Here is a 23,437-nt window from a genome sequence, read left to right on the forward strand (position 1 = left end):
AGGTCCTATTCCATAATTGGTCAGGGCCGCAATCAGCAAAGGCCATTTGACTGAGTCCAAGGCCTTTATTGCGTCCAGCGATAGTATTGCCATTTCGCCCGCATCCCCATTCGCGTGTTCAATGACTCGGTGGAGTCGTCTGAGATTGTTGGATATATATATATTCCTATTGGGGACATAGCCGGTCTGGTCGGGGTGTATTAATTTATCAATGATCCTCCTCATTCTGTTTGCCAAGACCGCTGTTGGTATTTTACTGTCCTGATTCAGCATTGATAGTGGTCTATGAGCCGCAATCATTGCCAGGCTTATTGGTTTTAGGGAGTGGTATGATAATCGCCTCTCTTGGGGACTCTGCTAGCCTTCCCACTTCGTATGCCTCATTTAGCATCTCTAAAAGCGGGGGGAGCACCTCCATTTTTGTACATGTTATAAAATTTGCTAGGGAGTCCATCGGCCCCCGGAGTCTTGCTGGTGGGTAGCTGCACCGCTACCTCTTCCAGTTCCTCTAGAGTAATCGGAGCATTCAGCTCCTCTCACTCTTCTGCGCTAATTTGTAGCAACCAATGTCTTCCAGTGTTTCTCTTATTTCCTTGTAATCACTTCCCTCTTCATCTCCGTACAGGAGTCGGTAATGGTCTACAAATTCCTGATTAACGCCTTCTTGGGTGTACACTATGCGCCCAGCATCCTTCTTTATCGTTCTGATTGTGGGTCTAGGGTTTTCGCTCTTATAACCATGCCAGGGCCCTCTCTGGTTTGTCCCCTCCTGCATGCTGTCTCTCTATGTACTTGTTATAGTTGAGATTGCACAATCTCTCCCAGTGCCCAGCGCATTTCTGTTGCAGCCCGAGTATTGCTTAATTATCTTTCCTGGTATTACCTCCCCTTCTTAATGCTGGTTCTAATTCTATTTCCGTGTCTTGTTGTTCGGCTACAATCCCTCCTTGTAGTCCCTTGGACTTAGCTATGGCTATCCCCCTCACTACCACTTTAAAGGCTTCCCAGAGCATACCCACTGTCTCAACACTACCAGTGTTGATCTCAAAATAGCTTATTATTTCCTCTCTCAAATCCTCCCTAAAAATAGTATCTTTCAACGCCTCTGCTCTGAGGCGCCATGTCGGTATCCTTGCTCTCGGGGGTCGGTATTGCCATACCAGTATCAGTGGCGACTGGTCTGAAAGGACCCTCGCTTTATATTCTGTCTGCACTATTTCTGTCATTAGCTCCTGTGTGACAAATAGTCCAGCCTGGTGTGTAGATTTTGTGGAGCTGAATAATGCAAATATTGTCTGTCCTGTAGATGGCGCGACCTCCATGCATCCTTGAACCCGAAATCTGTTAACAGTGACTGCAACGTCCTAGTATCTGGATTGGGTCTATCTATTTTGCCATCTGATCTATTTATTTTCGGGTTTAGTGCGCAGTTAGTCTCTCCCCAAATCGCCACCCCCCCCCCCCCCAGCACATGCTGAGTTTGTTATATAGAGTCCTAAAGTATGCCGCCATGTTCTCTTATTATAACCCCCCCCCCCCCCAATCTGCCTCAACTGTAGATTGCAAGAGCTGAAATGGGACATGCAGTGCCACCCAGGTAATCACCACTCTAGCTTAGGCCAAATATGTTGTGCCTACAAGGGTTCCCCCCCCCCACACTTCTTCCGGATCACCACCTGCTTTTCTTGTGTGAGGTGAGTCTCTTGTGTCAAGGCTATGTCTATTTTCTGTCTACGCAGATACATCATAACCTTATTCCTTTTTAAATGGCTATTGAGCCCTCTACCATTCCAAATAATTACTTTAAGGTCCCCCATAATGTATTAGGATCCCGCTCCTCCCTCTGCAAGTGCAGTCCATGTCTAAGTTTCCCCCCCCCTTACGTGTAGGCTCGTTCTCCAACATAAACTTCCCCTAACTATAAACACTTCCACTTCACCACCCACCCTCCCTCCCGCCCTCCTCTCTTCCCAGCCCCAACACACTCCCCAACTCTTCCCCAACCCCCCCTCCTCTACCCTTTCCCCAGCTTACATTTCAACCACTCTTATCTCTACCCCTCCCCAACTGTTGCCCAGCTCCATCCCTGGATCTTGGGCACCCCGCATCTAGCCCTTTTCCAGCTGTTGCCGTAGTCGCGACTTAGCAGGGAGATATCGCCCTAGTGGCGGTCCTACTATTCTAACTCCCGGGGGTAGGGTGTCTCCATCCTGTTACTCATTATTTGGTCATCAAGCTAAGCGCGCCTAACGCCGCCCACTTTGCTTTTTACGTTCTATTTCCAGTCCAACGCGTTCAAATGTCACAAGTTAGTTTCCCATTACTATCTTTTCTAGCCGCGCCATTGTTATCTGTTCTACTGTCTCTGCACCCGGCCCCCCGCGTCCACCTCTTATCATGCATGGCTGTGTAATCACTTATCGTGTTCCTCTCGGCCTTGCTCCTCCTCTCGTTCCGGGCAACCATGTGCGTCCAACCATGTCGCCACGTCCTCCGGGGTGTCAAAGTGCACTTTGCCTTTGTGTAAAATCTTGAGCTTTGTGGGATACAAGAGCATGTATTTGAATCCAGCTGTGTGCAGTCTCCTCTTGATAGCCACATAGCCACATAGCTATAACTCTTTCCCTGTACCAGCATAGTGTAATCGGGGTATGCGGTGATGGACGCAGACGCTTTTGTTATCGTCCCTCCTTTCCGGAAGACTTACAAGATCATCTCTGTCCCTGTAGTTCAGGATCTTCGCTATAATTGCCGTAGGGGGGGCTCTGGGTTGCGGTTTCCTCATCAGGGCCCTGTGCGCACATTCAATTGCGAACCCTTGGCAGAGCTTGCTAGCTCCTATTTTCTGTATAATCCTGTTCTCCACATAGTCTGTGGGGACTTGGCCTTCTTCCCTCTCCGGCAGGCCGACCACACGTATGTTATTACTTCTCGCTCTTCCCTCTGCCTCCTTTCCCTCGGTTCTCCAGGTTGGCCACCTGCTGTTTCAGTATGAGGACTTCCTTGGCATTGTTTGTGCTGGTATCCGTGTTGGTTTTCACCGCGCTCTCTAGGCCACTCGTTCTCTCCGCAAGCGCTCTCACATCTTGTCTCAGCAGATTGACCTCTATCCCCACTGCATCTATCTTGGTTTCTAGCGTGGTTCTCAGATCTGCCATCGGTATTCCCCACAAGGTTTTCATTTCCGTGATGGCTGTTCAGATGAAGTGGTCCTCTCTTGGCAAAGCCGCGTCTGCGGATGCAGCAGCCATGCCTTGTGTTGGGGCAGTGGGGGGGCCTGCTGCGACCTAGCAAAGATGTCCATTGTGGGCTGCGTGCCCTTGGTTTTGCCTCCCCTTACAGACATTTTTCTGCCCTGCCTTTACACCAGGATCCGTTTCACCAGCAGTGAGCGGGTCTTTTCCCCCCTCGCAGCTTTTTTTCCATGGCTGGAGGCCTCCTAATGCACCGCCCGTCGTACTGTTCGAGTCTGCCTCCGCTCTAGCTTCGGCGACTCCGTTCCTTTGTTCAGTCACTGAGTGGCCGCCATTTCGTGGCCAGCTCAGGACACTCGCCTCAAGCAACTATGTTGCCTCAGTTCTTCAATATCATCTTGTTTTCCACATGGTGTGTACTCCATGCACGCCTTCCGTGCCCAGGCGGCGCTCTTATCCTCACTGTTATCAGGTCCAGACCCCGCCTCAGGGCTTATGCACGTTTTCCTGGCTGGCGGGCTGGGTGCTAGCTGCTCTGGACTTGGAGCTTTGCTGGGTCTTCTTGCACCCTGTACAGGGATTTCCTTTCTTCCCTTCACCTCTGCAGTAACCCCAGTGTTTGCTTTTTATGAGGGATGTCCCTCTTTGCTCGGCCACGTTCGCTGCTTGTATGCCTTCCACCGTGGTGTGGCCCTCTATCTCTTGGGGGTCTTCTGCTTTGCAATGCCCAGTCTTTACCTGCACCTTCCAGGCGCTGTCTCTGTGTGCAGCTTTACCACGGTGTGTGCCTGGAACGGTGCCGCCTTTGTGGTGTCTTGGGGTTTTGACACCACTGTTTTACGGGCCTCTTCCCGAACTTTCTGTTATGTCACTGCAGTGCCTCTTTGCCGCAGGGGAGATGCTGTCCTTGTGCGAATGGCGTTTTGCTGTAATGCTATGTTCTGTAACTTATGTCCGCTGCAGTGTGGCAGTATTGGTCAATGGAGTTCGTTTGTTATATGTTTAGCATTGTTTGTTTGTTGCATTAGCCAGTGCTCGCCTGCGCCTCCTGTATAGTGCGTCTCTTCCTTATTACGGCCGCACGTCCTTTGTACCTGTGCTACAATGTTATTCGCGGCCGCACCACTGCCCTCGGATGCTCCCTCTTTGTTGCGGCGCCTGCGTCTGCCGTGTCAGCCCTCTTCCCGGGCGCCTGGCATCCGTGTCTTTGGGGGCCCAGGGCTTCGCAGCGTAGCTTGTGCTTGCACTTGTACCGAAATCAGGCTCCCGTTCGCAGGCGCCCGCAGGGTCCTCCCTCACATTCACCTCGATACGGGTGCTCCAGCACTTAATTCTATTATCGCGTATGCCGGTTGTCCTTAGCACTCAGAGATGAGCGCCCATTCACTGCTGCACCGCTTCTCATGGCAGGCGCGGTGCGGGCTCCCAGAGGCTCCTTTGTTTAATATTCGCTGCTATCTTGCCGCCAGCCTCGCATCAGCCGTCGGAGGCTACAAAGTTTCATAACTTTCCTCCCCGACACTCGATCTGCTCGCGGAAAGATGCATCAGGCTCAACTCGCATTCCCATTTCTTATTGAAATAGGCGGTCGGAAAGCATGCGCTCGTACGGATCATTTGTCGGATCCCGGAGCACACGAATAGAGCAGCCTATTCCATGGCTGCCAAGCCACGCCCCCAATAAATTAACATTTTAATGAGCAAACTTGGCTAATCAATTTTTGAAAACTAATAGTTTCACCTGAGTGACATGGGCACTCGGGGTGCCCAACCCACAGCCAATAAAAGAAAGCATGGGGGTTAGTACTGAGGCCCGAAAGAAAGCCCATGGGCTTCATGAACAGGTTCTCCCACCCTTAAATCACCCCTGGCACCAATGGCTTAAGGAGGCCTTTCTAAGAGGGAAGCCTAAACTGGTATACTGCAGACTCTCGGCACCTGAGAAAAAGTCAGGTAACTGCCAAGGTGGCAATTATCCCATTTGGACCCTGGTGGCTAGGGGCCCTCATCTGAGGAGGCATTTGACCTGCAGGATGCGTGGTCACAAGAAGGTGAGACTGCTGTTCTTTTCGAAACGGAGGATGAGACGGAAGCCTCCTTTTGATCCAGATGACCTATTGAATCCCAATTTTTCTGACTTTACCCCTTCTCCTAATGCCACTCTGTATATGAGGATGCAAGCCCTTGGACAAATATTTGCACAAAGCTCAGGGCTAAATGTCCTGTACGAGACATTGAAGGGGAAAGTGGCATTATGCCAGAGCTTGACGTAAATAAGTTGACCGTCATAAGGATTGATAGGCCTGCTGCCTGGTAGGATAAACTCGTGTTTGCCATTCTCTTTAGTCAAAATCCTGAACTTGGTGTAGAAAGCTAAATAGAAGAAAACGCAGCTGGATCCAATGGCATTCATCATTTAACTCCAGCGTGCTGTTGGTTTCAGGCAACACAAACTGCAAGAGTACTGTGGCACACCAAAAAGATGTGCTTATGAAAATAGGCTACAGGGCTGGAAGAGGTCTGGATTGCTCTTCTGGCAGTTATCACTTGCACAGAAGGCCATAGGGAGGAGGCAAAAGAAGCATGCTAAATCTTTCTGCCCTTCTGGCAACAGAGGCTGGACCTGGAGAAGAGCTTCTTGGCAGACTGTCTTTTCAAGTAGGTCACATGAGCCCAGGGCTATTTCAATGGCTGCACAGTTCTGTTTCTAGAAAATTGGGATGCAATGTTTGGATGTGTCCAACTGTCCAGTGTTCTGCTTTGAATTCTTAAGACCTCGCCAGAAAGTGGCACTTTCTGCCCCCACCTGCCGATAAGCATTCTCGGGACATGTGTAAATGGAAGTGGCGTGAAGAGCTAGAGCATTAAAAAAAGCCATGGTTCCTTACTATCAGAAAACCTTCATGGTAAAAAGAAAAGCAAGACTGGTCGTCAACCCCAAGCAGTTGAACCAATGGGTGGTTGATATGTATTTCAAAATGGAAAGCTTACGTTTGCTGAGACTCGGGGACTGGCTGGTGCACCTCAATCTCCACCTTGAGCCCTCTTTCAGTGCACGGTTTCTTGGGCAGTAAATAATTCGCTAACATCAGGTTTTGTGCACCCTGCTTTCGAGTGGATTGTGTCTGCCAACGTATTCCTCATCTTTGACATGTAATGTCCAGCTTCGGAAAACCTTGTCGGCAGAGGGCGCCTTAAAGTCGATGTGTTTTGAAGGCATAAGTCGAGGGTGACATCATCGGATGTTATAAGTTGCACGCACGGCGCCCGTTGGCCTCAGTTATGTTTTTCCGCAAACTTGTTTGCTTCGAAACTCAGCGCGCCTTGTTAATTTCTAACTGCGTAGTTACTTCTTTTTATCTCAAAAAAAGAAAATACCGTCTTCTACACGATGACCCCTCGGTCGGGCTAGAAATGCAAGGAGTGCGACTCCAAGATTATTGCGGATCCACATCGCCTATGTCTGTGGTACCTGGGTGAAGGCCACGACAGCAATCCCTCTTCTATTTGTCAAGCGCTTATGGGAAAGTCCTTGAGGGAACGAAAAGAGAAGCTACAGGTAGGCAAAATATCCAAACCCCGTAAATCCTGACCTACTCGTTCTTCGTCCGCCGAAACGAGAGGTGACTCTCCCGGTGTAAGAAGGCTATAAACGTTCAAGGTCCCGCTGTGGCTCCCGCCACTCTTCATCCTCTGCGAAGCGTTTGAGAAGGAGGCACCACCGGTCCCCTTCCTCACACGGAGTGGGAAGCATTATGGGTAGTGATGCTACAAACATCTGTCTGCGCCTTTGATGGAAGCCGGCAAGGAGTGGTCTCGACCGGAAACTTGTGCGCCATTGAGCCAGGGTGGATGGCGTGATCTACATTGAGAACCTCCAAGGCCTCGATTAGAGAAGATCACTTGAGACACGGCGATCGCTCAAGGTCGTCGACACCCTCTAAGCCCGCAGAGCCCTCGGCGCCAAAAACGTCAAAGGAGCTGGTTGCATCACCAACCTCGAGTAAGCCATCGATGCCATTATCAACGCCAGTTTTCCGTTGACTCCTTCAGTTCTGAAGCCAGTGAACTATGAAATAACCTGCAGTGTGCCGGAATGTTTGATATCAGAAAAGAGTAGGATGCAAGACCTTTTCGGCACCTTGCATAATGTCAGCAGCGTTGACACCTCTACCGAATTGGAGTTCGGCAGGGCAGAATCAGGGGAGCACGCCGACTTCTCACACCGGCAGCCCATGTCCAGGGTGGTGTAGTATCTGGGTTGGTCCAGACACCCAGTACAATTTGGATGATCTGACCGATATTTTAGCCCGAGGTCCACCTACTGACCCCATATTACCCTTCCATTTGGCTCTGCAAAAAAAGGGTGGGCAGAAATTGGGAAACCCGGACACCAATCCGGCGGAGGACAAGTCCCTTACAAGAAAACGACCCCGGCTACCTGTCCCAACACACAGAGTCTGGTGGTCCAGGCAGCCATGGCTACCTCGAACAAGGCAGCATGCCCGTCATCCCTCCTGATGGGGATGACAAGCGCGTCAATGGATGGGCATGAAAAGTATTTTCAGGTGGAGTATGGCCCTGAAGTCGGCTAACTCCACATGTGCATTAGCAACATTTTTGTACACTCTGTGGTGCATATCCATGGCGGCGGAACATATTCCAGAAGTGGATGAAAGGAACGGCTTCCTAGCTATTTTTAAGGACTGCTCGGAAGCCATGTGCGAGTCCCTTCAGTCTGGATTGGACACTGCGGGTAAAATCAGCAGGTCCATGGCCACGAGCACTGTGATGCACAGATTTACGTGGTTGCGGAAGTCTGGTTTTGCACCGGATGTGCAGGCTTGTCTTCTCAACTTGCCATTTGACGGGTCTCGCCTTTTTTGGCAGCAAGGCTGATGAGAGCCTTGAGGTTGCAGACCTCGAAGGCAGCTGCCAAATCTTTAGGGACCGCTGTTGGGCAACCTGATCCTTTTCCATGAATGGGGCGATCTTTTCGCTACTGTTCCTCATCTGGGAAGGCGAGAGGAATGGCCAGTCAAAGAGGCCAGTGCAAGTTACCTCGTGCTGGATGAGGTAGAGGTGCCAAGCCAGCTCCAGCTACCTTGCCATCGGCAACTGCCGCAAAACCACTTTGAGAGCTTGCGTCACATGTCACCAGCGAGCAGTGGGGGGGGGGGGGGGCAGACTGACCAGGGGCGTAGGAGACCCATAAAATCTGGTCTGGGGGGGGACAGGGGACACCTTGGGACTTTGTTTTTTTATTTATTTGTTGTGTTTTGGTCAAAACTCGACTTTTCACAAAATTAACAGCAGTATGTATTAAATTACATATATCACTGAATAAAACAAGAGAATAGAAGGAAAGAAAACCAAAGAAAGAAAAGCAGTTCGGAGTATAAAATCCTCCCAGCGATGGACCTTTAGCGAGATCTTTTATAATGCTCTCAGCTGTGCTTTAAGTGCAGATGCTTTATGGCGTTTCGCCAACCCTTCATATCCTATTCCACTTGAACCCTCAATGATGGAATATGAGTGTGCGCCTTTACAGCAGTGTATGGGCTGCAATCATACCTCAGCCCCAGTGTATTCACTGGATTTACATGCATAGTGAAACAAGTACTGTTTTGAATCTCTAGGCTCTGCTTTATTTTTTTCTGGGTCACCCAGATGGCTTATGGCGGCCTCTATTAAAACTTGTCTACAACTCATTATTCAGCTGGTGGTGGGTACCAAAAATGCAGTTGCATCCCTATTTTAAAACCAGCGTTGGCAACGCCATCCGTTTGAGCTTTAATGTAGGCATGGAAAAGGACCTTGCCAAGCACCGCCATAGTGGTATTAGGTACCCACTGATGGTAGCAGCTGCAAAATGGTGCAAGTACCTGAACATTTAATGGCCGTGCCTGGTAAATGCCTGATACGTATAGACAAGCAAACACTTGCCATTGCTGGTTTTTAGCAGGACTTCAGTGAAGGAAATGCACAGTGCTAATAGAGTGATTGATTTTTGATTGATTGTTTATTTGTATAGCGCCTATGCACAATGTGTTTCAAAGCGCTTCAAGGGGGGGAGGGAGCATGGGAGAAATAGTTACATTCCTACAGGTCTTTGAAACAATTAAGAATGTGAAGAATAACTATCATAATCAAATGATGACATTTCAGATGGAGATTAAGGAGAAAAGGATTGGATGAAGGCATCCCTGGATAAGACATTTGTATTACACCAGTAGTATGTTCCCAGCTCCAGTTAAGTTATTAACTACACAGGGCTTTGTAGTAAACAACGCTAAATCAGCGGGTTTAACTAAACCAGAACTGGCACTTTACGTGCCCTTTATAGATCATTCTAGTGTGTTTTTTATTATTATTATTTTTTTAAAGGAATAGGTTATGGCGTAAAATGAGTCTGCGGCCCTTATGGCATCCATCCATCAAAAACCCATGAAAGTTGCTAAGATAGCCCAAATAACATGATGCTGTGTCACAAGGCAAGATGCCACGCACCCTGGCACCAGCTCCCACTACAGGACAGGTCAGAGGTGAATATATATATACCTCATTTAAGGTTTGTCTTGACTTCAGACCTAGGCTGCAGATAGGATTGAGTGAAAAGGGAGTTTATGCAGGAACAATCTGCTGTGACTGTCTTTTCCTGGAGAGGAACCAGACAGCAGCGCAGATGACACTGGGGCAGTGGGAGAGTGCCAAGCCCGAGCTCTCACGTTTCTTCTCCCCATGCCGGCCTGCACCTGGGAGAGGGAGGCCACTTTGTGTATTACCAGGCTCAATCATTGTGCAGACAGATATGGTGTAGTGTATATATCTGCAATTATTTCAACAAACGACTTCTAATCGTCCTCGTGCAGGCCTCGTGAGCATGGATCAAGCGTTGCAAGACACATTCGTGACTGCACCCTTTATCTGGGAACATGAGTCGAGGCACCTTCTTCCTTGTACAAATCTCCCCGCTGTACACCCTTTTCTCCCAAGTCCCTTACCTGCACCCCACACCAAATCACTCCTCTGACACACTGCCCTCTGCACTTTCTCACTTGTCTGTACTTCTCTCTCATTTGTAAAACCTGAAGCACCTCCTATGCCTGTTCTGGTCTTTCCTGCACCTCTGTCCCCTGCACACACTGGTCACCCTGTGCTGCAAACCATCCCTATCTTTCATCTGCACTCTGTTCTTGTTCCCATCCCAAGCCCCCAGCACCTCCTTGCTCCTCTCTTTTTCTCAGGGACATCATTTGGGGGTCGCCAGAGGTCGCAAGTGCGACCTCTGGTCTCCCTTGCGACCCCTTAAACAAAACAAAAAATGTTGTAATGCAAGCTCCTGGGCTGTGACCAGCACCATGTGGCTATTTAATTCTGGAGTGGCTAGCTTTCTTGTTCAGGCCTCTTCAAAAAATGAGAACAGCGCAGTGACCCTAAAAAAGAAAATAGGAATGCCAAAAAATGTGTCTTTCTGGAATTCTATACAATAATTGTTAGACTCATTAAAGGTTTATTTCAAGCACACTTCAGGGGGTGAGTCACTGATTTAGTCTGTTCTTAAACGCCTCTACTCGGCCTTTCATCCTTCTGAGGTCGATAAATGGGTACCAACACAGGTTGGGTGATATTCAGTGTATATTTCTTCTATGTAAAGCGCTTAAGCGTAAGTGCTATATAATAACACATTATCATTTGGTCATGGACGTCTGATTGCATTCACAGTAATATGGGCCTATACACAATGATCTTAACGATACATATGGCGATCCATTCTTGTATGAAATGTACATCACATTATAGTGATATCGTAACCATATTTTTCGTAGTGTACAGTGCTATGTGATGCCACTTCCTGTTTTGTCAACGGGTGAAAGGTTGTGTTCCATCGCTTCCCGCAATATCACTTTGGGGTGGGGGTCAAATGACATCACTTCCTGTGATGTCGGGGGGGGGGGGGGGTCAAGGGTCGTGTGATGTCACTTCCGCTACCCCTGGCATTTTGGCGAAATGACGTCTGTGCTTTTTCTGTCCTCTAAACCCTTTCTACCCTTTTTCACTTAGCAGTCCCACACTCTACTGCACCCCACAACTGTCATCTACACTTACTCAGCACTTTCTCCTCAGTCTTCAGAGCACCCTCGATATCCTGGCGTACATTTCACAAGTTTTCTCTTGCACGCCTTGCATGACCAACCACTCCATATAGCTTCTCAGAATAAGCTGAAGCGGGCATGCCAGATCCATGACCTTAAAAGGGCCCATTGATACCTGCAAGCATTAACTCTTAAGAAATAGTCAGGAGCCATGGATATTTGGAAGGGGGGTGGGGCGACAGGGGGTGGGGGGACAGACCCAGAAGTCACTAAATCCACATACTGCTGAGGCTCTACCCCCAAAATCTGATCGCACTGCGACCACTCAAGTACGCTGACAGAAACAGCCAGGCTGAATAAAACAGGGTGAAGTTTAGCCAAGACCTACAGAAGATTGGCGCTTGATTTCTTTTAGGCACCAACAAATGGTTTATTTTGGGCAGGGACAGAGTTCAGGTCTGTGCTGGTAATAGTTTGCTTTAGGGAATATAATAACACTTTGGTCATAGCGCTTCATGCTAGATGCTTTCAGCTTCTAGGCAATGTAATAACAAGTATTATTACCCTCATTTGAACAACACTGAATTTATGAAAGGTTAAGTGGACCCTGCTGCTGGGTTTGAACTAGCAAAATGCAGGTGGCCCTCATGTCGGAGAGAGAAGCTGGGTGTCGGAAATGGTATTACGAGGTCGGCGGCAATGAGGCAGTATTTCTTCTCAAGTCATAGGGCTCCCCGCCCCATGCCTTGGAGGCCACTAGCTTTTAGGCTTCCATGTCATTAGTTGGTGGAGACCTCCGACTTCATAAAGAAATAGAATCTATCTTTAGTCACTGCCTTCATAAAGAAATTATTTCTGGAAAAAAAAATCTTTATGAAGGCAGTGACTTCAAAAAGAAACTTAATTTTTTCTGTTTAAAAAAAATGGTAAGGAAATAGTTTTTTTTTTTTATTTTTGAGGGGGGGGGGTCTGAGGGGCCCCTACTGGGATATGGATGGGGCCCCGTGCACCGCAGGGAGTGCGGGGGCCCCAGTTACTCCAGTGCTTACATGACAACTGCAGGTTGCAGTCGTATTTTATGGCAGTGACACAAATAATCTGGGGGGGGGAGATGAAAGCAATTATATCCCCGACTTAAAATTGTGGGGGGGGGATTTGTCCCCCCCATATCCCTCTTTTCCTACACCCATGAGACTGTCTCAGCATCTCGAAGAATGGCGAGCCGTTACTTCAGATGCTTGGGCTCTAGAGACAATGGCCCAACGTTACTGCCTCCATTCATTACGCAGCCTCGCACCAATCCACCAGGGAAACGCTCTTTGAGGATTCCAGATCTGCTCCTTGTGCAGGAAATATTCACCATGCTAGAGAGAGGTGCTATAGAACCAGTACCTGTAGCGGAGAGGAACAAGAGTTGGTATTCCCCCATATTCATTTGATCCCCCAAGAAAGACTGGGGACTGAGACCCATCTTGGACTTGAGATACTTAAACAAGTTCCTCGGGAGGGACAAATTCAAGATGGTCACACTTTCTCAGATCGTTCAGGCCTTCCAATTACAGGATTGGTTGGTGTCATTGAACCTTCAAGATGCTCATTTTCATGTGCCAATCCATCTCGAGCACAGAAAATATGTGGGGTTTCTTGCACTATCAGTTTCGAGTCCTGCCGTTTGGGTTGACCTCAGCCCGAGTGTCTTCTCCAAACTGGTGGTAGTGGTGGCAACGCATCTCCAGGAGAGGGGTTCATGTCTACCCCTACCTGGGCAATTGGCCGATCAGGGCGCGCTCTCATGAGCAAGCCTTGAATCATTTGTCACCTGCCACTGCCTTCACAGACTGGGCTTCTCCCTCAATTTCAAGAAGTCACAGATGACACCTTCCCAGCATCTCCAGTACATCAGGGCTGAATTAGACCCATGCTTGGGAAAGTGCTCGCCACCCATGGTCAGGACTCAAGACATTCTTCAGATTTCCAAATTCCAGAGTGCCCAGAATCTTCGGACCTTCGAAGTCTTGAGGTTGCTCAGCCTCATGGCATCCTGCATTTTTCTGGTGCCGGAGTCCCGCCTGAGAATGAGATCCCTTTAAATGGGCTCTAAGAACTCAATGGTCCTAATTATTAGGAAAGATGTCGGACCTACTTCAGGTTCCAAGCAGGGTCGCACAGGATCTTCTGTCGTGGACCTGCAAGGGCCATATTCTGAAGGGAGAACAATTTTGGCAACCATGGCCGCAGATTGCAGTAGTGACGGACGTCTCACTCATGGGGTGGGGAGCCCACGCCAACGATGACAGTCAGCGGTCGTTGGTCTCCATCGGAGTCTAAAGTACATATCAACCTTTTGAAGCTGATGGCAATAAGACTAGCACTTCAGGCCTTTTTTTCCCTCTGTACGGGGAAAGAATGTCCTTACTATGATGGAAAACGGTGCCCATGCATTACCTCAACAAAAGAGGTGTAGGGTCTCTACCACTGCAGAGAGGCAATGAAGCTCTGGTATTGGGCAATTCAAGAAGGAATCTCCCTATCAGCAGTTCACCTAGCCGAGGAGAACACGACGGTGGGACGCTCTGAGCAGGCAGAGTAGTCTCCCACGAGTGGGAGCTAGCTCAGGAAGTCCTTCAAGAGATCTTTGCCCTTTGGGGAACTCCTAAAGTAGATCTGTTTGTGACTGCAATCAACTGGAAGTGCGAAAGGTACTGTTCAAGGGAATTTCCTCCAAGAGGAGCTCTGGGAGACACGTGATTGGGATTTTCTGCTACTATGCGCGTTCCCGCCGATCCCCCGTCATTCCTTAAGTAATCAGGAGATTGAGATGGTTCAGCAGCCACATGATCATAATTGCCCTAGATTGGGCCAGGAGGACGTATCGGAGGACCTTCTGGACATGTCCATCTGTCCTCTGATACGTCCTCCACAAAGGGAGGATCTTCTCTCGCAAGGGGAGGGTCAGGGTCTCCATCCAGTGGTTAACAGTCTCAACCTTCGTGTGTATTTTCTGAAAGTTTGAGATACAAGGATTTAGACCTCCCGGATGACTTGATGGAAGTGTTGCTTTCGGCAAGAAGGCCAGCAACAAAATCTCTGTACCGTTGCCATTGGAGTAAGTTTTACGACGGGTGCATGGAATAGAATGTTCTGTTTCTATGCTCTACTCAGCATGTGCTATCCTTTCTGTTTTCATTAGCACATAAAGGTCTCCACATAGGGACCATTAAGGGTCATCTGGCAGCGCTCTCCATATTCAAGCGCTCTTCAGAAGAATGTTCCTACTTCAAAATACCTTTTTGATAATTCAATTTCTGAAGGGGCTCACGTGTTCCCACCTTATACTTTTCAGGTTCCAGTTTGGGACCTTAACCTGGTTCTACAATTCTTAACGTGTGCACAATTTGAACCTTTGCACGCATGTCCATTGATAACTTTTAAAACCATATTGGTGGTTGCTCCAACATCTGCACGTAGAGTGAGCGAGGAGTTGCAGGCACTCTCTTCCAAGACACCATTTACTGTTTTCCACAAGGACAGAGTTTTTAAGCCCTCCTTCCTGCCTAAAGTTGTATCGGATTTCCATTTAAATCAAAAAATTGTTTTGCTGGCATTTTATCCTCGGCCGCATCCCAGTAAAGAGGAAGAAAGACTGCATAGATTGAACTCTAAAGTTTTAAGCTTTTATATTACTAGGATGTCCAAATTGAGAGTGGACGACAAGCTCTTTATAGGATATACTGGATGGAAATTGGGACCAGCTGTTTCTGAACAGACTTGGTCAAGGTGGATCAACCTTGGGATTTCTGAATGTTAGATTGGCGGGTAATGACCCACCAGAGGGTTTGCGGGCACATTCCACCACAAGCATCTGCAAGTATTAGTTGGGATGATCGGGCTTCTCCCAAACTCAATCCGAGCCATGTTTCTGAGCACATTGAATTATCAGGTCCTCCAGAGGCAAAAAATATCCTACCTGCGCAGAAGCATTGTATACTCTTCCACTTCTCTAAAGTGACTACCAAGGAACTTCGTTGGTGGCTTATCCACAGATGTCTTGAATCCAGGTTTTTTTAGATCCTCTTCGTGCATAGTAATAGGCAGACTCAAGCAGGTCTGTGGTGGGTCATTGTGGTTCTGTAATGGGAGCAATGCAGTGGAGGGAGGATCTGTGGAAGAGATGCCCCTTCAAAGACTTGTTCTTCTTTTCATGGTTCACTGGCTTCAGTACGTGTAGAGTAGTGCGCTGATAGATTATAGTGGCTGTACTGAATTTGTTTTGACCTGCTGCCCCTCCCAAAGGTTTCAATAGCTATTTTCGATCTTTTATGTAATAGACACCAAGTCTGCTTCATCGGATGAGATTCTGACTGAATCCTGTTCATGGCTGATCAAGTGGTTGGCGTTTCTGATTGACCTTCTGGCTATCTTCCCAATAAAAGAGGAAAATGCAACGGTCTTATACATTCAGTTGCCTGCTTATTGGAGGAGGAAAGATGATGACGACTGGTGCAAAGGCTAAAAATTGTCCAGTTTACTGGAATTTTTAGTGTTTCAGTATTTTTCCTGCTGCTGAGCTTATCAAGAGTTATACAATTCAGAGAACCATCATACTGGTATGTGTCTTTTAATAGAATGAAGACATTCACACAGTAATGACTGTGAAAATCGCCTTTCTCCCCACAAACGGGTGCTAGAAATGTGTACGTGTTGTTGTTTGTTGTCCGAATAAACACCAGCAGTCCACCTCCTTCATACTCTAACATTGGTTTCATCTCCAGACTAATATTTTAAAATCTGTGGTCGATTTCTAGCTGGTTGGTGCCAATGTATCTGTTTTGGTATCTCCAATGCTTTATTCCCAGGTTTGATATTTTCTTTCTGCAAATGTAGTCTGTATTGTGGTGGAAAACTGACATGGCTGCTGGTCTTGCTGAAAGTCTCTAAATCCTTTGTTTTTTCCCCCTGGAAATCGATAGTGTGGCATGCATAGATAATCCAAATTACTCAATATAAGCACTCCTGTAATCTTAGTCCCTTTCTTTCATACTGTGCAATTCTGGAACTGTCTAATCCATCTATATGGTTGCCAAAGTGGGTGAAGCTGTAAAATGAGTGTGAACAGTTGTCAAATGCGGATGAGGCTCTGCATGTGCCCAGTCTTTACTTCTGTTTGCCAAATAATGTTTTGCTGTGTTGATTCCATACTCTGTAGAACGTATCTCACTAATGTGGAGGACAAGGGATTGTACGTGGGTGTACACAAGTATTTTCTATCATGCAAACTCCTCGGCCAGGAAGTTCAATCTTCATGTGCGAACCCCCTGAACACCCCAAATTCAAAAAGCTATGGCAGTGGGGTAGATCTTTCACAGCCCAGGCCCCTGAGCTCCAGAATGATTTGCCGAATGGAAACCAGCTTTAAAGGAGTGGCTCTGAAAATTCTCTCTTCAGATTTATTAGAACCATGGCACACTGACCACAGAATCCTAATAGTCTCCTCACAAATGATCGTGTTTTTTTATTTATTTATTTTTTGGGTGTGATTTCCAATCACCCTCCCACCCCCCAATTTGTATTTATATTTGGTACTTTATAAAGCCTGAAAATGCTGACCACAAGGATAATCTTTGATTGAAGGGTAGTTATTTCCTGATTGCATAGAATTTCTTACCTATACTTGTATTTTAATTGCCCTGAAGATTTGGTAGACCTACTTGGCACGTCGGGGCAATAGAGCGTGAGCCAAGAGCAGGGGCCAACTGCCATTGCGTTACATACTTTCCTATGGTCCTTGGAGCCTGGCAGGGCTGTGCCCTTGCCCCACTTTTTTTTTTTTTATGTTCCCTTTACCTCAATGGGTTTGTACACTTCCTTACTCAGTATTGATACTGACGCTCCCAATATCGGTAATGGGTTCACACCCTATGCATACTAATTGAAGCAAAATGCCATGGGTGTCGGAATTTGTCTATTTGGGAGTGAGGTTCTTTTCTGGGCTTAATGGCAAAACGCACGTTTTTAAACAAGCAGATAACGGGGAACCGGCTTTAGGTGGCGTTTTCAGATTCTTGAAAATGTTCAAAGTGCAACCTATACTGATGGCCTTAAAGGTACACAAGTCAAAATCATTAGTTGAGATAAATCAGCATGGGTAAAAATATCAAGTTGCAAACTAGCCCGTCATAAAGTCCTTTACCGCCTCAATTCTCTCACACAACCCCATTTCTTATTCTGCAAGAGTCAATTGCCACTTGCCAATGGCTTAGTGGCGAGTGCCAATTATGTGCAGTGTAAAGAAAGCTGTACTTTTTGGGGCTTTGTCACCCTCTACAAACTTTAGATTAACTTTTGTAAAGAAGCTCCCAGGCCTTCCAAGCTTCACCTAATGTTGCTACGCAGACTGAATTGTTTTTTTTGTGGTCATTTTGACTACCTTTTTTTCTAAAACCTGTGATTCATTGGATACACATATGGAACAATTGTAAGGCTGCTTTAACGCATTTCATCATTAAGGTCCTACTAACTAAACCAGGACACATTCTTTTCTAGTCGCTTCACCATTTAAGCACTCTTTCAGTAGACACTAATGCACACAGCCACCTTCGTAACCCAGACCTTATGGCGCAAGCACATTTCAAGATTTTCAAAGTGCACCTTAAACTGTTTGTCTAAACTCGGCGAGAATCCGAAGAGCTAACCAAACCATCGAATTGCACGTCATGTCACTTGTATGATGGGTGGTGAATCACGATGGAATTGTTTACATTAAGGGAGGTAATGCTCTCTTGGTTGGGACAGGAAGGTTTGAACAGTTGCCGTCTTTGCTGAGCACCCAGTGAATATCTTTTGCATTTTGTATTGTTTTTTTTGTTGCCTGGCCAATATAACCGTAAGATGGAAAATTTTGATTTCAATTTTGAAAGGGGCAGGTCTCCGACAATGTCGTCTTTCACTCGTTTTCTGTTAAAGGTGTATTCAGTTCGTGTTAGATGAGCACTACTAACTTGAGACACTCCCTTAAAATCGGGCACATTTGCACCCATCCTAATCCTCATACTGACTATTATACATTCTAAATTAGCACTGATACTTGTCTCCTGTGACTAATTTTTGAATTGAAAATGTTCTCTTATGTAATGGATATGTTGGATTTGGACAAAGCCAAGGTATATAGATTTGCATATTATGTATTTTTCTTTTATGTTAATTTTATCTCTATAGAAACAGCGCTTAATTTTTCATACAGAGCTTTATCAAGCATATATTGATGACTTGCAACTTGATCTCCTTTCCCCGCCCTGTACTTTTAACCCTTTTTGGTAACGTTTTTTTGCACTTTAAATTCAAATGTTCCTTTGACGTTTACTAGCTATCCATGCCAACAACAAGCATGTTGACAGGCTTCAAAACTGAGGTAGCTGTGAGCTATTTAGCTCCTACTTGTAGCCTAGAAGGGCCTGATGGGTTGACACCAACGGCTACCAGGAGTTACTGTTGGCTCCCCAGGCCAACTGATGCTCAACAGACACACTTATGTGAACTTAAATATGCATTTTGGAAAATCTTTTGATGAACATTAAGACACAACTATATGACATTTAAAGCACATGGTGTCATAAATGATACGTTTACATTTTATGTGGAAGTTACATTTGCGGAACGATGTGGACTAGCTCAGAATTCCCCCATGGTAGCTAATGTTCCCTGGTAAATGCTGGATACGCTCCTGCTTATCCAATCTCAATTTCGATCCCTGCATGTATGTTTTTGCTGAGTGAATTTTCTATTTATTAGTGCTGTGTAAAGGTTTGATCTCCATGCAGTAAAAACAGTAACCTTATAAACCTGTTTTAGGATTGTCTCCTAAGTATTATTTTTTTTTTTATATAGGGAAATCTTCGTTGACTATTCAGTTTGTTGAAGGCCAGTTTGTTGACTCTTATGATCCAACCATTGAAAACAGTAAGCATACTTTTTCAAATATTTACATAAGCAAATACATTGTAATTTTGAAAATGGCCATGTAGAAAAATTATGACCAGGTATTCTCTGCCGAACATGCAGTTAGCTTCTAGTCTTTAATTCATTTCCTGTTTGAATGATTTGCACAATAATTGAGCTTTGACATCACCCACTTGAAAATAGTTTTGTGTTGTGTGTGTGCAAGTCCTACGTCCTTGATCATTGCAAATTCCTGCTGGTTCTTTACTATGAAAGTATAATGATTAGGCGTTTTCCCAGTACATTACAAGGGTTCACACTGCCCTCATTCAAATTCACATGGTTGCAAGTATGTTTCTTGCTGCCAAAAACAGTTGCACAGAAACGTAGGCCAAAGCGAAGGGGCATCTGTCTGGAATTTAATTGTATAGCTTTGTCCCAGCTAAGAACTAGTCAAAATAAACTGAGAAACATGCATCTCTTTCCATGCCACACACCTGGTGAATATGTGAACCCCTAGTCTGGCAATTGGAGCTTGCTCTTGAGGATACATCTGTTTTTGTGTGGTTCCTCTGGAACGCATGGAAATATATTTCTGGAGCTTGAGTATCCGCTTAGATCACATGCTCTGCATAGTCCGATATCTACTGGAAGTCGCAGAGTATTACAAGATTTGTTTTCGAAACTGAAACTGACGTCGACTGGGTGTATTTAGTAATACTATCCCTAGTGTGACGTGTACTGTACCCACGGGCTTTCATGTGTTGAGGTCCCTTAGATTGTTTTTCTTTTCTGCCATCAAAGTCTGTTACAAATGCAGAGTTCTCTTCCAGGCTGATGCATTTTGTTTAAAGTTTTACTTGTAGACTTTGTTACTTTCCTTTTGTTTTTGGCACAACTGCTCAACGGCTCCTGACGAACAGCCACATTGTCAACGACTGATCGATTGACCAGATTTAACCTTTACGGGCTTCTTCGGGCTTCTGCCCATTACATTGGGGAGAGGTTCTGTATACTGACCTCTTTTAGAGAATGTTTATCCCATCTTCCCCTTTCTTCTATTTTCACCCATATGCCTTTTTTAAAATATAATGAACAAACCCCATTTAAATTTTGCCCCTCCTGCCACGGTACATACCTGTGGAAGGACACGCACTGAGTGTGCAATCACTGCCTCTTGAGGGATCACGCCGAAAAGCATTGTAAATCCTGTCTGCTTTTCTGGTCTAAAACCCTAAAGGATCAGCAGACCATACGCTTGCCCGCTCACGCCATGCAGACCGAGGCTGATATAGATGTGACTGAAGACTCCAGCGAGGGCAGTCTCTGGGTCATGAGTGACGCTGAGGGCAATCAGGGTCTGTCAGAACCCCAGCTGCGGGGTCCCCGACTCCGAGAAACCACTCTGAAAAGCAGTCCTTTGATGGAGAAGACACCTGGTCGGCCAGGGCACGCACAAACACACTAAGGACTTACCCCACGGCCAACTCTCAGCAACACCGTTGAAAGGGGATAAAACCTCAGGTTCCTCACTGTCCTCTGGGCCATCGCGTACGCTTTCGCCGCATGGCAGTTACTAAAAAGCGAAGGTCGTTTTGGATACTGCATATAAAAAGGCCCTCCTTTGGCGTGGCGAAGGCCATTTCGGCACCCCTAAAGAACGCCAAAAAACACAAGCTATAATTAAGAAACATGTCGGTGCTGCACTCCTTAAAACGAGGTCAATGAAAAAATACAAGGTTTCGACGCCCTTCACCACTAAGGAAACCCAGACTGTTTTCTAACCCCACAGACTACCTACCGCTCTGGGGCTATGCGCCATAAGGATATTACTTCGTCCTAGGCCCTTGTCATTTTGGGCTTTCCTGCCCTCATGCCATTTTACACCATAACAATCTAGTACGATTTTAGGCAGAATATCCTGTTTCGTGGACTTATGGACAGACGCCCCGACCAATTGGTAGTTCTAAGGGGCGCCTCACAGCCAGGGGCATCAGCAGAGCCGCCCCCTGCTAAAGTCGCGCCTTGAGCCAGAGCCAAGCACCTCTGCTCTAGGCACTCCGACCTCGGCATTCCAAGACCCCTCTCAATACCAAGCCCCCTCTAGGCACTCCTATATGACGACCAGGCAGACCCAGGGTCTCAAGGGGACCTCTATGGCCAAGAGCAGTTTTATGACTGATGGCAGCATTTGCATAGTACAGTCGCTGGACCATCCGGTAGCAGATTCACCGGTTGACAACCAACTCCAGTACAACGAACTGCTACTAAAGGTGGTGCAACATTTCAGTATCAACACTCTGGAGACACAAGTAGACTAGGACTTCCTGGAAGGTATCCTGGGGGACATTACCTCTCCTGCAGTCGGTCCAGAGACTTATCCAACCATCCCTACTAACGCCTAATCTGGATGCCTATTCTTGCCAGGGTGGTTATTCTAAGGATAGAGAAGCTATTCAGACCGGTGCCTACTGGATAAACTATATAGACAAAAATTGACGGAAGCAAAGAAAAATTATTACAATGAACAAATCCCTACTGCTTCCAACTCGACTGGCAAATTGTTACAGATTCTGAAATCGGTAGAAAAACCTCAGACACTGTCCCCTCCATTTCTGCCTTCACAGGAAGACTGAAAAGGTCCAAACAGTCTTTTACGATAAAATTCAAAAAAGCTTGCGAAGTCATAAAATCCTTTAAACTGGCCGTCCAACCACACCCGCTCCCGGATAACTTGGAGCATAATCTCTCCCCTGCCCCCAGCCACCCCCCAGCCCCCCCAATTGCAACACCCCCCCCCCCCCCCCGAGAGCGAGAGGGGTACATTCAAGGTCTCCCCTATCTCTCTAGATGACATGAACTCTATACTTTCTACCATTGGGTGTACAGCCTGTTCTGAAAATATGCTACCCCCCCTTTTGCCAACTATCTTCATAGAATGGTAAATGCCTCGTTTAGAGACCAGGTCCCTACTGCAATTAAAACAGTTACTGTTACACCCATAGTCGAACGTGGATTAGATCTACATGACCCTTCCAATCTCCGCCCAATAACAAACTGTAACTTTCTCCTAGAAATCATGAACAAAGTCGCTATCATCCAACTCCAAGATTATGTCGACCGGAACAGCCCCCTACACACCTAACAGTCGGGCTTTAGAGGAGCACATGGTACAGAGATGGCCCTGCTCGACCTTCAGACCAAAATGCTTAGTATTCTGGACGAGGGAAAAGCAGGGATTCTGATATTATTCCCTTTTGTTCAATCTCTATCTGCTATCGTCTAAGGATCCTATTAACCAACTTAGGTTTATTATTTTATTTTTATTTTTTATTTTATTTTTTTTACAAATTTCACTGACGATCCACAACTTGTCATCGAACTGACCGGCTGTCATACCACTGACAATAATTTTGCTTGCATCTACAGCTCCATTAAAGCCTGGTTGAGGACATTTGCTTTGCTTCAACGGAAGCAAGACTGAGCTCATGATCTTTGGATCACCACAGGCAAGAGCTAAGCTAGACACAGAATACACCAGCTTTTAAGATCAAAGACACAAATGTAAAGGTCTCTGAGGTCAAGTCATTAGGTGTCTACCTGCAAGCGTCCTTCGGAGCGGAAGCCCACGTAACATATCGGAAAAAAAATTGCTGATACCACCAAAAGCTGCTCAGTCGCATCAGACCAGTATTGAGCAAACGAAAAAGCACCATTATCGCCAGACCCACAATCTTATCCAGACTGGACTACGCGAATGCACTGCTTATGAGGGCCAATACGAAATGCATCAAACAATGTCAGATCATACAGAACAAAGCGGTGAGGACAATTATCAGGAAAAAAAGGGTCAATCTTCACAGAATAGTCCCTTCATTGGTTAGCCCTGGAAGACCGGATCACCTTTAAAGCAATGACCAATGGCCATCCCTGTAATATTTGGATCCGCCCCCCGTTTACTTAAAAAAACCAAATAACCACATACAAACCTTGCCACACGTTACGATCCGAGGCGCAAGGGTTCATGAAAGTAACTCGCTCCAAAAAAGCCAATGGACTTGGACGAGCCTTCCCTACCGAAGCGGCATCCAAGTGGAACGAGCTCCCAAACAGCCTAAGGCTAGAATCTACCTATCCTTCAGGAAGAAATTGAAGATGCTGTTGTTCAAATAAAGGACCTGCCTAAATGCAAAAGACCATGGTACGTAATCTG

The 23,437-nt window shown here is 46.6% G+C and overlaps 1 protein-coding gene across 1 annotated transcript in view; it reads left to right on the plus strand.

Annotated features, from left to right (window-relative positions):
• RHEB (Ras homolog, mTORC1 binding) overlaps positions 1 to 23,437 on the plus strand; it is a 306,526-nt gene that overhangs the window by 58,651 nt on the left and 224,438 nt on the right. The window contains exon 2 of the mRNA XM_069647778.1: positions 19,174 to 19,245. Within this exon, the coding sequence (XP_069503879.1) occupies positions 19,174 to 19,245 (72 nt within the window). The remainder of the gene's footprint in view (positions 1 to 19,173; positions 19,246 to 23,437) is intronic.

The sequence above is a fragment of the Ambystoma mexicanum genome, chromosome 2q, assembly GCF_040938575.1.
Source record: "Ambystoma mexicanum isolate Mex_15411 chromosome 2q, UKY_AmexF1_1, whole genome shotgun sequence".
Lineage (NCBI taxonomy): Eukaryota > Metazoa > Chordata > Amphibia > Caudata > Ambystomatidae > Ambystoma > Ambystoma mexicanum.